An 18,281-nucleotide genomic window follows, 5' to 3' on the forward strand; every position below is an offset into this window, starting at 1 on the left:
TGTAGAGGGCCATAATTAAGTATGATGGCACAGAAATTGTGTAAGACATCATTAAACAAAAATGTACTTGGTCTACAGGCCTAATTAAAACATTAGCTTATATTAGCCTATGAAATGCATAACACACCTGTTCATTTTCTTATAATTTCACGGGAGTAATAAAAAATTGTTGGCCAATAAATTGGTGTAGTTATTTTCCATTATCGCATGGTGGAGCTGGTTCTGCATCACATATTTGAGCAAGGCGACATCAAGGCAACAACCTGGTGCAGGAGAAAGGGCCACATCCAACGAATTATATATACACACTAGATTACTATTTGATGCACTGTGTTGAAGCCACCCTACCTCCATCTTCGCACTCCCCCACCGGCGTAAAAAAATATATTTTGGAAGCTATAGAAATACATTTATTGTTCACATTCGTTTAGCCACATTTATTTTATTACAGACACCTTAATGTAAGATACACATACACTTTTGAAGAATATATGAAAATATTTTCCTTTCAGTATAATTTTTTGAGATTACTAATGTTACTGTCCCCAATACAACAAAAATACTTAAATACATGTACTTTTGCCCTTGAAACATTTGACTGAAATACTGTACAAATTCTATTAATTCCTACTGAGGACCGCGCCTACTGAGGAATGCCAATATGGCCGACCGGTGGCTTCAAAGCCCCTCAATGGCCTTCATAGCATCAGCAAACCAGGGTTTACATAGGTAATTACACACATCGTGCGCGCCCTATCCCCAAAGTGCAATATAAATTGAGTTCAACACCTTTTAAAATGAAAGAGAGCAGAACAGTGTGAAGTATATCAATTGTGTATTTTATTTGAGACCACCAATGGTTTGTAGAAAAAGTAAAGTGTGTCAATCAAAAAGCCTCAATTGCTCTAGTCCATGCACCGCTGCCCGCCAATGCTTGTTTACAACACTTTGTTTGTCCGTTTACTACCTGTTCCACGTCCGTTTGCCAGTTCAACAGCTCAGTAAACCCCGAGCCTAACACTGACATGAGGTTGGAGATGTTCGTTGTGTCCAGTTGTTCGGAATTACAACAAGAAACCTCATCAGACCTGATGCGTTTGCATGACATAGGCACAAAGTCTGACAGATAATCGGAATCAGAAGCATCACTTGAATCAATTTTTCGTTTCTTATGAGAACTTTGCGGGCCCTGACCATGTTGTTTCAATGACACGCAGTAGTCTGGGGGGAGATATCCATTCTCGACAGTAGTCACCACATGTGTGTCCAAGTCCAATACAGTCTTTTGGTTGTGTGTGTTTGACACAGGAATGTCCCGGTTGGATGTGTAACGTTCCGCATGACAGTCCCAGCAGATCCCCGAGTCCTTGAGGTTAGAGTCACATTGATAGACAGGAGCCATGAGACAGGCAGGTGCCGTTTGGATGTGAGCTTCGGGCACCATTGCTGGGTGGCAAGACGATTGTGGCGCTGTGCAGTGGTAAGTGTCCAACACATCCGCAGTGTAGTTGCAACAAAACTCACCAGCTAGATCCTCACAGTTCCCGGTAAATTCAAAAGAGTCCTGCTTTTCATCACAGACAGTCCTCATCTCCCCGTTCTGCTGTAGGCAGCTGTACATTTCTGCAAACTCCATGCTCATGTAAAAGTCTCTAGCGTTCCTCAGGACATACGTGACCAGCAAGTTCTTGTGGAGCTTGATACCCCCTCTCTGCATCCTGGAGTTATGGATTTTCCGCAAAGAAATAGAGATCAGATTCTGTGCGTCAACTGCACATTCCATGATAATAAATGTGCACTTTTATTTTTCACCGACTCTAGTGAATAAAATAGACTGTCTTCTGTGCGTAAAAATAGCAGTAATTTGCCTATTATAGAACTAAATTCGTGGAGAAAATCTGAACATGTTTTCTCATGCTTTCTGGGTATGGGCATGGATTTACGCCAATTATTGCTGGGAACAATTTATAGACATCTCACATAGGTTCCTCCCCATCACGGTTTCCACCAACGAAACCCCGGCGTTGTCAAAGACTGACTCGCTTGCCTCGCCTTGTAGTATGTACTGGCCAATGAGAGAGAGGCGGTTCTTCTATACCATTCAAATATATGTGCGGCAAAAGCGCACCTAGATGCACAATTGCGCATTACGCATAAGTAGGAATTCATTTCTCCACAATGATAATAAGTGGTTGTACTTCTGGTATTGCTATTTATTTTGTACATCTTCAAACATTTAAATTAATTAAATTACTTACTATTTCATCTCATCACACATATGAGCTAGTGAATCAGTGCCTGAGATGTGCAGTAATTCATTGAATAATGAAATAATTAATTGTGTTCTCACACACACACACACACACACACACACACACACACACACACACACACACACACACACACACACACACACACACACACACACACACACACACACAGGTTAGGGATGAATCAGTGCATCTGCACCTGGAGGTGATGTCATAAAGTCCCAGTGATTCACGGAAACCTCTTTGTCATGAAGCATTTAGGTCTGGTTGGGAAAGCTCCCTGTTGATAGACTAATCTATCAGACTACCGAGCTGCACATCTGCTGGTAGTAGACAGATAGCTGACATCATACAGAACACCTGCACACGCCTTTCATGTTCTGCCAAAAAGGTTACAGTAATAGAGGTAGGCCTAACCACTAATTTTTTTAAACAATAATAATAACATCTTTAAGGCTATTATGGCCTGATAATACTGTATGTAAACTTGGTAGACATGGGTGCATGTGTGATGGTATGTCTGTCAGTGTAGCATTGTTGTCAGTGTTTGGGTGTGTATTTTTCAATGGGTCCAGAATGAGGGACTCAAATGAGTGTGACTCATTATTGCTTTTTTAAAAGTTTGACACAAGGGATTTCCCAAACCCACAACGTGATCACTCAAATATCTTTAAAATATAACACACTGGCAGAGAAGGAGGCATCGTGAGAACCATACAGCATACTGCCATTATACTAAAGTCAGTGTTGTTCGAGTATTTAAGTGTAATAAAGGATAGGAATGAAAGAAAATACCCAATAAGAAAACTTGAATGCACCTGTGCAATGACTGAAAGCGCTCAATCTCATCCACAGCCATTTATTTCCTTTTTCTTGACACTGACATTCAAAATGTCAAGTCAGGGCACATACACTATGACAGTTGCACACAGTTAACATCACTGTCAGAGTGGGGCATATAACAGCACCAAGCACTACCAGGATGAAGGTCAAATGTTTAACACCATGTCACACTCTCTGACAGACAGAGAGACATCTACAGTGGTGCTAATGCACATATGTGATACGCCCGTCTTGTCTGCCATCCTTGTCTAACTCTAAATTAAATATTGTAATTTAAAGGATACAAAAGCACTCAGATTGTATTTTACACTTGAGCAGCAGTATAAAAATGTCCATATTATAACATGTTAATTACCTTACTTGCCCTTAGCACAATTGACAATAACTCCATTACTTGTTCAAACAGCTACATGATCAAACCAAGGAGAAACAATGCAAGGAAGTATACAAGTGGCCTCAATTTACTCAGTGAGAAAGAATGGGCTTCAGAAATTAGTGATAGGCAAGACGGAGAAACGGCAGCTAGTGACAATGCAGTGCTTCTGTCTGTTTTAACAGAGAAAATAGTCTCAGTGTACTAGTATGGGGTTTTGGTGACACCTTGTGTATCACAAGGGATATAGATTCATAACCATGACGAAATATGTCGATGGAGGGGGAAGAGCAGGATAGAGATGAGGGTGGAGGCAGAGAAATTGTGTTTTATTCATATTTTACCACTCCAGGTCCAGGAAGCATCCTTATGATAGACAGCAGAAGAGACTACCTGCAACCTTCTCAAGAAAAAGTCAGGTATAGAATACTTATTGGAAATTGAATAGCCAGTTGTAAACATGATACTGTATATTGCCAGAATTCCACTTTGTTAATGCTACACTCCCATTTCAAAGCTCTAACAAAGACAGCAAATGTCAACATTTGAGCACCACACAAATGTGCGATAGCATGGATTTTACTTTACCCCGTCAGTAACCGATAAGAGATTGCTAGCCATCTCAATAAACATATAACTAAAATGTATTGCTGTGGGCTCATTATGGAGCCAACACCTCCTTGAATCATAATACATCCCTAAGTTTTACCATCAGTTACTGTTTAATATACAGGATGCAAGGTGTGTTGAAAGTGGCATAGGTTCTGTACGACGCTGCATTCCTTAAAAATAAAAAGGAACACTTAATGAACAGGTTGGATTTAGCTTTAATAACCACATAATGTGGATATACAGTATGATCCAATTCAGACAGAATGTTCTTTGATGTTACATGTGGGAAACAGATGTATGTAATTCAATCCATTCACATATGAAAATGTATGTTAAATTTAACACACGTGCTATGAAAAGGGGGAGAAATCAGTAGAAAGTCTGAAAATGTAGCTTTTTTTCACAGAGCTTAAGCTTTACACAAAATGTTTCCGTGTGTTCTGTATGTGCATGTCACACAGCGAGAAAAATAAAGAAAACACTCTCTATTCCAAACCACATGCAATGGATTTTTCTGAGGCTACATAAATCAACCTTGTGTTTCAGATCTTTATCTCTATACCCTTTATGTTATTCCCAAGATATCCTGTTACTAGTTTCCTCCACAGTTTTCCATTTCCTGTGCGTATGATCACCTTTACAGAATGCCCTGGTTCCCTGCCTCATGCTCTGACTGGAAAACAGGAAAAAGGGTTCAAGGGTGTGCAACATGTAGACTACTACTCCTACACACACAGTCAGGGAAAACCCAGCATGGCAGTACTCCCAATTCTTAGACCAGTACATTGTGTTTTAAGAACACTGAGCTTCCTTGCCTGAACACTGCCAGAAACAACATGAACTGAGGTGATGCCATTGCTAAATGAGGTACATTAATATTTTTCATATTTTCCACACTGCCTGGACATGCTGTTTTATTTCTCACATACACAGTCACCTTGGCTTAGCCAAGCCAATCAGCATAGCTATCACAATGGTTCACTGTTCTAAGGGGCTTAATTAGACGTGTTTTGACATGACACGGTGATCAATACCATGGTGCCCTGTAGGGTGTCCTCTTGACCATGTGCATCTCTGACAGTCAGTCACTTCACTGTCCAAGTGGGGCTCTCTCACTTGCCTGTAGAAGCATGCAGATTTGTTCCTGAGCGATACTAGCTAGCTCCTGCATATTTGATTTAAGCCTTGTTTGCATAACCTCTCTTTCGCTACATCTCCCTCTCCCCCTTTCTTTCTCTCCCTCTTTGTATTTTTTATAGGCATCACTTTAATATGTATGCAAATAGTTGTGCTGCTCAATGCGTTAATTGGTGTGGCCTCCTGCAGTCAGTCAGTCAGGTAGTCAGGTGGGCGGTCGGTCGGTGTGGGGAATGGGTTTGTATTTATGAGGCTGCATCAGTCCCTGCCAGCCTAATGTGAGGGAGCATGACTGTCAGAGAGAGGCTCTGCAGTGCAGCCAGAGTGCAGCCTTGCTGCCACTCTGTGGAAGTCATGCTAGTCACAAACGATAAGTAGAGGCGACTATGTATATGCCAATGCATAGTCCTACTATTCTTTCCACTTCGATACCTGCCTTTATGAAATATTACTCCCTGTCATGGTACAGGACCATACAGTACATACCTGTAGATTGATTTTAAGACCTATCAAAATTAAACAAGAAGCTTTCAGTGACTAGAAAATATTTGAATTATGCATTGAAAAAAAAGTGATGTAATTGCTGCAAAAAATTAATTGCCCAACAAATTGGTGGCCTGTTGGCAAATCTTATAGGAAGGATGGTTCAGAGTAGAGTAGAACTCAATTGTGAACAGAAGAGAAAACATGTCAGCAAGTTGTTTGACTGCTTCAATCATCCTGTCTAAACTGGGCCCAGATGTGTCTGTCTGTCAGTCAGTGGGTTATTCTCCTGGATTGCCCTTCAAGTTGAACATTTAAGACCTCAGTCTTTGACAGTGATGTGGTTTATCAACTCCCTTCATGTCAGAAACATGCAGATATGAACACATTCATAATTTCACATACAGTGCCTTCAGAAAGTATTCATACGCATTGACTTATTCCACATTTTGTTGTGTTACAGCCTGAATTCAAAATGGATTAAATATATTTTTTCTCACCCATCTACACAAAATACTTGATAATGACAAAGTGAAAACATGTTTTTAGAAATGTTTGCAAATGTTTTGAAAATCAAATAAAGAAATATCTAATTTACATAAGTATTCACACCCCTGAGTCAATACTTTGTACAAGCAGCGATTACAGCTGTGAGTCTTTCTGGGTAAGTCTCTAAGTGCTTTCCACACCTGGATTGTGCAACATTTGCCCATTATTATTTTCAAAATTCTTCATGCTCTGTCAAATTGGTTGTTGATCATTGATTTTCAAGTCTTGCCATAGATTTTCAAGTACTGTATTTTAAAGTCAAAACTGTAATTCGGCCACTCAGGAACATTCACTGTCTTCTTGGTAAACAACTCCAGTGTAAATGTGGCCTTTGTTTTAGGTTATTGTCCTGCTGAAAGGTGAATTCATCTCCCAGTGTCTGGTGGAAAGGAGACTGAACCAGGTTTTCCTCTAGGATTTTGCCTGTGCTTAGCTCCATTCCATTTCTTTTTTACCCTGAAAAACTCCCCAGTTCTTAACGATTACAAGCATACCCATAACATGATGCAGCCACATTTATGCTTGATAATATGGAGAGTGGTACTCAGTAATGTGTTGTATTGGATTTGCTTCAAACATAACACTTTGTATTCAGGACAAAAAGTTAATTGCTTAGGAATTTTCTTTGCAGTATTATTTTAGTGCCTTGTTGCAAACAGAATGTATGTTTTGGAATATTTCTATTATGTAATGGCTTCCTTCTTTTCACTCTGTCAATTAGGTTAATATTGTGGAGTAACTACAATGTTGTTGATCCATCCTCAGTTTTCTCCTGTCACAGCCATTAAACTCTGTAACTGTTTTAAAGTCACCATTGGCTTCATGGTGAAATCCCTGAGCGGTTTCCTTCCTCTCCGGCAACAGAGTTAGGAAGGACGCCTGTATCTTTGTAGTGACTGGGTGTATTGATACACCATCCAAAGTTTAATTAATAACTTCACCATGCTCAAAGAGATTTTCAATGTCTGCTTTTTTAAATTTTGACCCATTTACCAATAGGTGCCCTTCTTTGCCAGGCATTGGAAAGCCTCCCTGCTCTTTGTGGTTGAATCTGTGTTCAAAATTCACTGCTTGACTGAGGGACCTTACAGATAATTGTATGTGTCGGGTACAGAGATGAGGTAGTCATTCAAAAATCATGTTAAACAGTATTAATGCACACAGAGTGAGTCTATGCAACTTATTATATGTGCACATTTTTACTCCTGAACTTATTTAGGCTTGCCATAACAAAGGGGTTGAATACTTATTGACTAAAGACATTTCAGCTATTCATTTTTTATTAATTTGTAAACATTTCAAAAAACATAATTCCACTTTGACATAATGGGGTATGGTGTATAGGCCAGTGACACAAAATCTATTTCATCAATTTTAAATTCAGGCTGTAACACAACAAAATGTGGAAAAAGTCAAGGGGTGTAAATACTTTCTGAAGGAACTGTATGCAGGATCTTAATTTGAGCCAGTTTGCTACAGCAGGAAAATAATCCTGCAGCAACAGGAAATGTGAATTATTATGTGTATTATAATTAATGGACCTTTTTGTAGGGGTTAATACATTTTTCATATGGTAAGATCAAGTTGAAATGTCAGAGTTGAAATTCCAAATATCAGAAGCCTTTTTAAATCTCAAATACAGTAAAAATGTTGCAAAGTTCTCCTGCAACAGGGTGATCAAATTAAGATCCTACATCTGTAGTTCCTCTCAAAGATGTAAAGTGTATCAAAACATAATGCTCTCATATAACCATAGAAAATGAATCGTATGATGTATTGTCATATCAGCCCTCTGTTCCTTAATCATTACAAGCGGTCTAAATCGAAGACAGCCAGATAGATCCTGTGTGCATGGTATTGGAACACTCTGTACAGGCTCATATTTATATACTTGCAGACTGTATAGAATAGATATTTGATCGTGAAGATATTTTAGCACAGAGTTTGTAGAGAACAAAAAGCCCAGAAAACTCCTAGATGAATTTACTAAACCAAGGAGGAGGGAAATGGTGCTGATCCACCATGTTGTCAATTATCAATGTTCCTGTTCCCCTAACCTCAGCTTTTGGCAAGGCTGTGGTCCTTCAGTGATTGGTGTGGGTTAAAAGCAGAGATTATTGATCTGCTGCCTGGGTCCCCATAGGATAAGGATCACTGTCTGCAGGAGGTGGACTTGACGAGACAAGGTCAGGTCATCCGACAAAGACGTACCCTTAAACCATCTCATCAGATGCCCACTTCACTAGAAGGTAAGAATCAATAATGTCCTGGTAGCACTGAAGGCGAATGTGCTTACTCAACAAGGCATTTGGAATTGTTATTTCCTCTCATCCTTGATATTTGTTAGATCAAACAAATGTTAGAAAGCTAATTAAAAAGCATAGACTGATATTACAATCAATGTAGCACTGAAACACGGAATCATATATGCTTACAATCTATACTGCTTTCATAGTATTCATGAATTGGGTAGTAGGTGAGGCCGATAATGCTGGGAGGAGTCTTTACAAATCTTGATTGTATTTGTTGTTGTATCATATCTGAGTGGCAGGCATTGCCATGGCAACATTTCCATGGCTTTTACAGCTTCTATCTTTCACTGACAGCAGTGGGATGGGAGAGAGGAGAAGAACAAGGGAATGGAGAAAAGAGTGATGTGTAGAATAGAGAAGCAACGCGGTAAGCAGAGAAATCACAATGATCCAAATATCATTAAAGCCAAACCATACACACTTCTCATAAATAAAGCATACAGTGTCTCGTTAGGCTTTCCAGTGTCAGACACCACCCCCACATCTTTCTCCCCTTCTCTCCTCTGTTTGGCATTGCAGGAGTGAAAATGTTAATTAGAGTGATGGCCGGCTCCTGTCAGCAGAGCTTGTGGGGGTCTTTGGGCTTCCTTCCTCCTACCTCCAGAGCACTCAGGCAAGAGCATCTATCTCACCACAGCCATCTCTGGAGAACCTAGGTCTCTCATCCATATTCATCCCCAGTCACAGGCACCTCTCAGCAGCCACCACCTTCATCCTCACCACCGCTATGGTGTCTATCACCAGGTCCTTCTCCTGTAATGGCTGCCTGGACTCCCCCTCTACTGCTTAAAGAGGCAGAACACTACCCTAACAACCTGATGAAGCGTTTTACATGCATGTGATTGTTCCTTACCCAACAAGCTGTCAAGCAGGAGAAAATATCTAAATGAAGGAATCTAGAGATACAGTCAGAGACCTATGAGTCACACACACATTTAGACATTTACATTGGGTTCCAGTACAGATATAATCATGGTCTCCTCTGTTCTAAATAACAAGTACATTTCGAATCATAAATCAAAATGTTCACAATAGGCCTACACACATACAAGCACACACAATTTATCCGTCTCACACACCGTTTGGCCTGTAATGTTTAGTTGAGGTAGAGGTGCTTGCTGGGGTTTTGATGGAGGTTGTTTAGTGCAGCCTCTCCCCTGGGGTTAGAGCAGGGCAGGCTGGGTCTGTTGAAGTGGCTATAGCACTCTGTCATGGCATCCCAGATCCCTGTAGACGAAGCCACGCTCCCCACAGTCAAATATGGCCACAGAGGTGGAGGCAACAGCATCCAAGGATAGTGCTGTGGTTGTTATGGCCGACGGTGACACAGAATGTGCTCTGTTGTATTATTTTACTAAAACCATTTATATCTAAAGACTATGGATACGTACAAATGGCTGAGATACAAATGACTCAGTGCAACTGATGCTGGTGACAGAGCAGAGATGCATACCTTGGTGGACTGTAGCACAGACAGTAACCATGACAACATGGCAAGGAGAGCGAGAAACAGAAGAAAATAGAAATGGGTTTCTGCTGAGACCTGCACTTGCGGCACTACAGCAATCCCTCTAAAGGGGCCAAGAGAAGAGGGAGTTAGGGAGAGGTGTAGACAGACAAGTCCTTATTAAACATACATGCCAACTGTCTCCCTCCGCTCTACCCAATTAAGGTCATTTCCACTAGAGGCGCTGGAGCCAGCGAGGCGGAACACCAAAGGCAGTGCATGGCGGCGTGGATTCGTTCTGATGAAGGTTGCATGACATTCAGTGGTTGACTTGCACTAGCCCAGTTACACCTTTAATACTAATCAGATGCTATATAGTTAATAGAGTGTGATAAGTAAAGTGTAGGACAGTGTGCCGAGCAGGTGTGTAGTGCTGGGGGAGCGGCTCACTTTTGTCAATTTGAGAATACACGGAGCTGGTAAAACTATATCTGAATAAATTTTTTTGATTAAATTCTAAATAAAATATAATTAATTACCACTAAAATGCCATGAAAAACGATAGAATGACAAACCAAAGAAATATGTATAGCCGCCTAGAGGTAGGTAAATGGTTTCTTCTCAGTCTTCTCTCTGGCGGTGGCGAGAATGATGAAGAATTATAGGCTACTTGTGTGCAATGCGGAGTCCTATCAGATGCTTGGCCACTTTGGCCAATCAGAACGTTGAAAATAATTCCTTAGATTTGTGTCATCATTAGTCCCTTTGCAGTATGCGCGTTTATCAGAGGCAATTTTTTTGACAGCTGGCTAGCTGTCATAGTTGTAATGGCGACGAAACAAACAAGCATTGGTGCATTCTTTTTTTAAATGCAAAAGCTGCAGCAACTACCACCACCAATAGGCCTGACAAAAACAGCCAGCAAGTCGACACAGGTGAAGATCCTGATCCTTCCTCATCTGACCTGGCTACTAGCATGGCAGCCCCCACCACAACCTTGCTGACATTGTGGGCTCCCTCTCAGTCCCCGGGGCCAGGCTTGATTTTCATAACACTGACAGCTCCCGATCATACCACCTCAGTTACCAATGCCAATTGCCAACACCTCGGCTACCGATCCCAACACGTCTTTGCTACCAATCCACCTTGGTTCCATCAGATGACAGGAAAGCTCCTCTCCCCACAGCTGGTACCACCATGTGACGACCCTCCCACTCTGTCTGCCGTATTCTCTCTCTTTGCTCTTGTTTCCTTATTAGGATGCCGGTGGGCGGAGTTGGGAGGGTCGTCAGCACATGGAAAACACCTGGGCCCGGGTGTGTCCCAGGATAAATGGACCTATTCTACATTCATTGGGGAGACTCTCTCCATGCAGACACCTTGACTGATTTTTGTTGTGGTAGTTTGTGGTTTTTGGTTGTTTGCTTTGGCACCTTTCAACACCTTGCATCATTACATTTATGCATGCAAAACACTCATTTACACTACTGATTACTGTTACTTTAGTTAATAAATATATATTCTGGTATTCCTTGTCTCCACGGTGTCTCCCTTTTTGTTACGAACTGTGAGCCGGTTCGTGACAAGTGGGGGCTCATCTGGGATCTTGAACGTGTTGTGTTTGGGAGAAAACGTGGAGTTAATGTTAAATTCTGTAGGGGCTTTGTTTGTATATTTTGTTAGTTTGTTTGAGTTTGATAGGCCCAGTATTGGTTGCCTTTGGTTTTTTGGGTTGTGTACTGCGTTGGAGAGAGACATTGGTTAGTTTCCAGGCCCTGCCCAGTCTGGAAACTCTTGCTCTACTCGCTGTTGGGACATCGGTCTGAGGAGGTGAGTACAATCGGCTGTGTACCTCAGTGGGAGATTTGGATAGGGTAGTGACATTTGCTACACGGAGCTATAGCCTTTTCCCCTGATAGGCTTAGTGATGTGTTATGTTTTGGAATACGTTGGGCATGGTTAAATGTTTGTTATTTTTGTGTGGTGTCTGTGGACTGAGCAGTTGTCTCGGGGGCACATCCGTGGCTTGGTGGAATCTACCAGCGTGCTGGGGGGTTTAATTCCTTGCCAGCGGGCTACAGTGCATAATTACCCACCGCGAATCCGCACGAAGACTAGGGTTGAGTTTTGGTAGGTTTTGGGGAAGCTCCATATCCCATCTCTCTTCTGTGGTGCTCGGTGTGATTGTCATTTCTCGTGTGGTGTCTGGTGTGCTCAGCAGAGGGGTTGAGCGAGATTATTATATTAATTTTTTTCTCTCTTGATTATGGCGTCTAATGTAGACGAAGTTTATTCGCTTTACCATTAGAGGAACTGTTAGAATTATGTACTAAAGAACAGCTGTTGAAGGTTGCTGAACACTACAAGGTTGAAATTAGTGATGAACGTCTAAAAAATTATATTAGGTTAATATTGAAGGCCAATTTGATGGAGAGTGGTATTCTTGAAGTTACCACTGGGGCAGCCTCTGCTGAGGACTCGTCGTCTCCCCGATATGTTACAGTGGCCGCTCCATTGGTTAGTCATAGTAGTCTTCTTTTTGAACAGCAGAAGGAACTGCTTCTGTTACAGCTAGAGCATGAACAAGCTAAAATGGGGCATGATCGTGTAAAATATGAAAGGGAATTGGAAATTAAATATGCTAAAATCAAGCTGCAACAAGAGCGACTAGAGTTGGTTAGGGAAGGAAAGCTCTGAGGGGAGAGTTTGCTCTGGGAAGGTGACCCAGAGTTACCTAGGGGTCGTTCCTCTTTTGGTCGTAACCCAGACACATTTGATATTGTTGGGAACTTACGGTTGTTGCCTCAGTTTAATGAAAAGGACCCTGAGACATTATTTTCGTTGTTTGAGCGTGTTGCTGACGCTAGGAGTTGGCCTGATTCTGACCGCACTTTGATGTTGCAGCGTGTGCTGACTGGTAAAGCGCAAGAAGCGTATTCAGCTCTTAGTGTAGCCGACAGTGTCAGTTATGATAAGGTTAAAACGGCTGTGTTACAGAGTTACGAATTGGTCCCTGAGGCTTACTGCCAACGATTTAGGACTTTAAAAAGGGATGATCAGCAGACTCATGGTGAGTTTGCGTGAAAATTATCTTTGCTGTTTAATCGCTGGTGTTCCGCCTCTGCAGTTATGACTTTCCAAGGGCTGTGTGATCTGATTATGTTAGAGCAATTTAAGGACACAATCCCTGATCGTATAGCGACGTACGATAACAAACGAAAAATAAAGACTGTCGCTGAAGATGCGGTTTTGGCAGATGAATATGTGTTGACTCACAAAAATGTTTTTGCAGAACCCCGTATTCGGAGTGAGTGGGGGCGTTCGCAGAGATTTGGGCCTCGCTCGCCGAGATACTTCGGTTCACGGGCAGAGTTTCATTCAAACAGGGTTGAGCCCGATTCCCGTGGTAAAACTGACTTTGGTCAAGAGTGTCACTACTGTCAAGACTTGGGTCATTGGAAAAATGAATGTCTGGTTCTTAGGTCTATGGGTAAATTCAGTACAGGTGCTTATGTTAAATCTAAGCCTATGGCGTTAGCTGCGCCTGTTCCACATCAGTTCACTCCTGACACATTGTCTCATGCCCAGGGCCATGTGAAAGGCCATACTGATCCAGACTATTTACCTTTCAAGAACCTAGTGCCAGTGAAGATCCTAATAGAATAGTGTTCTAATTAGGGGAATAGGTTTGAACACTCTGTCAGTTCCATTGCATAAACTGATGTTGGATTGTGGACTGGTGAAAGGTGAGGTTGTTGTGGGGGTGCGTCCTTCATTGCCTATTGAGGGTATTGACGTGATCCTTGGAAATAACTTGGCTGGGGAGCGTGTGTGGCCTATCGTGTTTCCATCTTTAGTGGTTTCCAATAAGCCGTCAATTGTAGGGATTCCTGATGAGAGTGCGCAGAATTTCCCAGAGGTGTTCTCTGCGTGTGCAGTGACGTGTTCTATGATCCATGACGACCTGGTCACGGAACTGGCTAACGAGAATACCACCAAGAAGTCTGTTACTGTTTTCCCTGTTATCCCGTTATCTGTATGTGGAACAGTTGGGAGATGTCGTACAGGGCTATTTTCTCCAAGAGGAGGTCCTGATGAGAAAGTGGATGTCTCATGGTAGTTGTTTTCTGGGGGAGGCGATTAGTCAGGTTGTGGTACCAGTTAAGCTTTGTGAGTTGGTGTTGATAACTTCTCACAATGACGTTGCTGGACATATGGGTGTGAGGAAAACCTACAATCGCATATTAAGACATTTATTTTGGCCAAGATTAAAGAGGGATGTTTCTGATTTCATCAAAATGTGTCACACCTGTCAATTAACTGGTAAACCTAATCAAGCTACTAAGCCGGTACCACTGTTTCCTATTCCTGTACTCAGTAAACCTTTTGAATATCTGATTATTGACTGTGTTGGTCCTCTGCCTCGTTCTAAAAAGGGTAGTAATTATTTGTTGACTGTGATGTGTCAGACCACTAGGTTTCCTGCTGCCTATCCTTTCCGGTCTATCACGACTAAGTCTGTGTTAAAAGCTTTGACTCAGTTTCTCTCACTAAGGTCATTCAAAGTGATCAAGGATCTAATTTAACCTCTAATCTCTTTGGTCAGGTTCTCCAACATCTCCATATTAAACACAACTTGTCTAGCGCCTATTATGCGCAAAGTCAAGGAGCACTGGAATGTTTCCATCAAACACTTAAGTCTTTGTTGAGAGCTTATTGTACTGAGATGGATAAGGATTGGGAGGAGGGGTTGCCTTGGTTACTGTTAGCCGCTAGGGAGGTTTCACAGGAGAGCACGGGTTTTAGCCCAAATGAACTTATGTTTGGACATAGGGTGCGTGGGTTTTTATCTGTTCTCCAGGATGACTGGAAGTCTCCCAAGCCTCCTCAGTCCCTGTTATCATATGTGTGTGATTTTCGACGACGCTTGTATGCCGCTGGTGAAATGGCTAAAGAGAAGCTATGATCTTCACAGGACAGGATGAAGAGCATATTTGATCGCCGAGCTGAGCCTCGTCACTTTAGTCCAGGTGATCAGGTTCTGGCTCTGCTGCCAATTGTTGGTTCTCCTTTTCAAGCCAAGTTTCAAGGTCCATATACAGTGGTGCGCCAGTACACTGAGCAAAATTATCTAGTTGCCACTCCAGAACGGAAGAAAGCACACCAACTGTGCCATGTAAATTTGTTAAAACCCTATTATGCACGTTCCTCTGAGACTGAACAGTGGGAGTCTACAGAGGACGGTAAAACTGTTTTTTTGGCTGATACTGTTATTTCCCTGGGTTCTGGTCATGCTAGGTCTGTGCAGGAGGAGGAAGATGTTTCTGGTCCCGACGATTGCATACTGCAGGGTAGATTGAAAAATTCAGAGACACTGGAGATTTTAGATAGCCTTCTTACCCATCTACCTGTTGATGGGCGGAAAGAGATGGTTGGTTTGATTCTGAGATTTCCAGGTTTGTTTTCTGATACACCTACACGTACAAACGTAATAGAACATGATATTGACATTGGAGATGCTGACCCCATTCGTCAGCGGTTCTATAGAGTTTCTTCAGAGAAACTGTGTTGTCTGGATGCTGAGGTCAGGTGCATGCTGGAGAGTAAAATAGCAGAGCCTTCTTTCTCCAGTTGGGCTTCTCCCTGTATCTTGGTCAGTAAATCGGATGGAACAAACAGATTTTGTACGGACTACCGTAAGGTAAACGATGTCACTAAGCCGGATTAATTTCCTCTTCCTCGGATGGAGGACTGCGTTGATCAAGTTGGCGCAGCTAAGTTTGTGAGCAAATTTGACCTGTTAAAGGGCTATTGGCAGGTGCCACTGATGAGTAGGGCACGTGAAATCTCTGCCTTTATTACACCTTTTGGTCTGTACTCGTATTCGGTTATGAGTTTCGGCCTGCGTAATGCACCTGCCACTTTTCAGCGACTTATGAACAGGGTTGTCTCTGGTCTGGCCGGGTGCGCTGTTTTACTGGACGATGTAGTGATATATGCAGATACTTGGGAGGAACATCTGTCCCGTATTCAAAACTTGTTTGAACGTCTGGCTGCGGGTCGCCTCACGATAAATTTGGCTAAATGTGAGTTTGCTCAGGCGACTGTTACATACCTTGGAAAGGTGGTTGGGCAGGGTGAAGTGCGTCCTGTTCGGCCTAAAGTGGTAGCTATTGATGCTTTTCCACTACCAACTACTAAAAAGGAACTGATGCGTTTCTTGGGAATGATTGGGTATTATCGTGTTTTTTTTAGGAACTTCTCTACTGCGGTCGCTCCCTTGACAGATTTGCTGAAAGCTAAGGCTGTGTACGTATGGTCTTCTCGTTGTCAACAGGCTTTTGAAGATGCAAAGAGGTTGCTTACTTCAACTCCGGTGCTGGCTGTTCCTCGTGTGGATTTGTCATTTACCTTGCAGGTGGATGCTAGTCATGGGGGGGCAGGTGCAGTTTTGTTGCAAGCAGATGTGTCTGGGGTTGAGAGGCCTGTTAGTTTCTTTTCCAAAAAGTTTAACCATTATCAGTTGAACTATTCGGTCATTGAAAAAGAAGCGTTAGCACTCATATGGGCGCTGCAACACTTCGAAGTGTATGTCGGGTCGGGAGTAGTACCTATTGTGGTCTACACCGACCATAACCCTCTCACCTTTTTGAGGTCCATGATGTGTCCTAATCAGAGGATAATGAGATGGTGTTTATTTTAACAATCCTTCCATCTAGATGTGCGGCACATCCGGGGGACTGATAACGTGATTGCTGATGCACTCTCTTGTGCGCCCTTTTCCTGAATGTCACGGATTCAGCCGAGGCTGCCCCTCCTCCTTGCTCGGGCAGGCTTCGGCGTTCGTCGTCACCAGAGTACTAGCTGCTACCGATCCATGTATCTATGTTCGACTTGTTTTGTCTTATTGGTTTCACCTGTTTCCCTTTTTCTTTTCATTATGAAGTTATGTCTTCCCTATTTAACCCTCTGTCTCACACTGTGTGTTGTGCGTGTTTGTTCATGTTTCGGTTGTCGTTAGTGTGCGGGTTTGTCCCCTCCCTGCGTGGAGGTTGTTGTTCATTCTTTTACCTTCGAGTAAAGTACGCCTTTTGATTAGCTCTGTGTCCTGCGCCTGACTTCGCCTACCGCATTACACTGACGCCTTGACAGAAACACGCACCATCTACATGGAGTCAGCAGGTACAGCTATGCCAGCCGGATCGATGGAGGAACGCGTCCAACAACAAGCGGCCATGATCCAGGCTCTCGGCACCGCTATGGAACGAGTAGTGAATACTATGGAGCGATGGGAGAGAGGAGGTATCCCAATACCTCCTCCGATTACACCACCGCCTACACGATGTCCATCGCTTCACCCTCTGGGTCCAATGAGATTCGGCTCTCGCTCCCGAGGGCTTATGACGGTACAGCTGCCGGGTGTCAGGGTTTTCTGCTCCAGGTAGAGCTCTACCTGGCAACCATCCACCCGGCTCCCTCGGGATACGAGAGCGTGTCCACCCTCATCTCCTGTCTGTCCGGTAAAGCGCTGGAGTGGGCCAACGCAGAGTGGGGGGGAATAGACTGGATAACCTGTTGGCTACCCGCGGATGTCCGGATCAGGGGCCGTCCATTCCATCCCCCAGCACCTCCGACCCTACCCCTATGGAGCTCGGAGGTGCTGCTATGAGGGAGACCGGTAGAGGGGCCGTCCCCTGCACCAACTGTGGCCGCAGAGGACACACTGCTGGTCGGTGCTGGGTAGGGCCTTCAAGGAGTCGAGGCAGTAGGCAGCGCACTGATGAACCGTTTCAGGTGAGTAGGCACCCAACACACCCAGAGCTCCCTGTTGCGCATATGTGTATTAATGTTGTATTTCCCGAGTTTTTTTCTCATTCCCGGCATAAGGAACTGGTTCTAATCCCCGAGCCGACTAGGTGAAAAATCTGTCGATGTGCCCTTGAGCAAGGCACTTAACCCTAATTGCTCCTGTAAGTCGCTCTGGATAAGAGCGTCTGCTAAATAACCAATTATTATTATTATTATTATTATTATATTATTATTATTATTATTATATAAGGCGCTAGTAGATTCAGGCGCAGCTGGGAACTTTATTGATCATCAGTTTACCCGTAGGTTATAATATAATATATAATATAATATGCCATTTAGCAGACGCTTTTATCCAAAGCGACTTACAGTCATGCGTGCATACATTTTTTTTGTGTATGGGTGGTCCCGGGGATCGAACCCACTACCTTGGCGTTACAAGCGCC

At 42.9% G+C, this 18,281-nt stretch overlaps 1 protein-coding gene across 1 annotated transcript; it reads right to left on the minus strand.

Moving 5' to 3' along the window:
- Positions 1-486: 486 nt before the first annotated feature.
- LOC121583962 (immediate early response gene 5-like protein) lies at positions 487-1,930 on the minus strand. Its single transcript, XM_045225915.1, has one exon. The coding sequence runs from the start codon at positions 1,781-1,783 to the stop codon at positions 887-889; it is 897 nt and encodes a 298-aa protein (XP_045081850.1). The 5' UTR covers positions 1,784-1,930; the 3' UTR covers positions 487-886.
- Positions 1,931-18,281: the final 16,351 nt, after the last annotated feature.

The sequence above is a fragment of the Coregonus clupeaformis genome, chromosome 16, assembly GCF_020615455.1.
Source record: "Coregonus clupeaformis isolate EN_2021a chromosome 16, ASM2061545v1, whole genome shotgun sequence".
In the NCBI taxonomy this organism is placed as follows: Eukaryota; Metazoa; Chordata; class Actinopteri; order Salmoniformes; family Salmonidae; genus Coregonus; species Coregonus clupeaformis.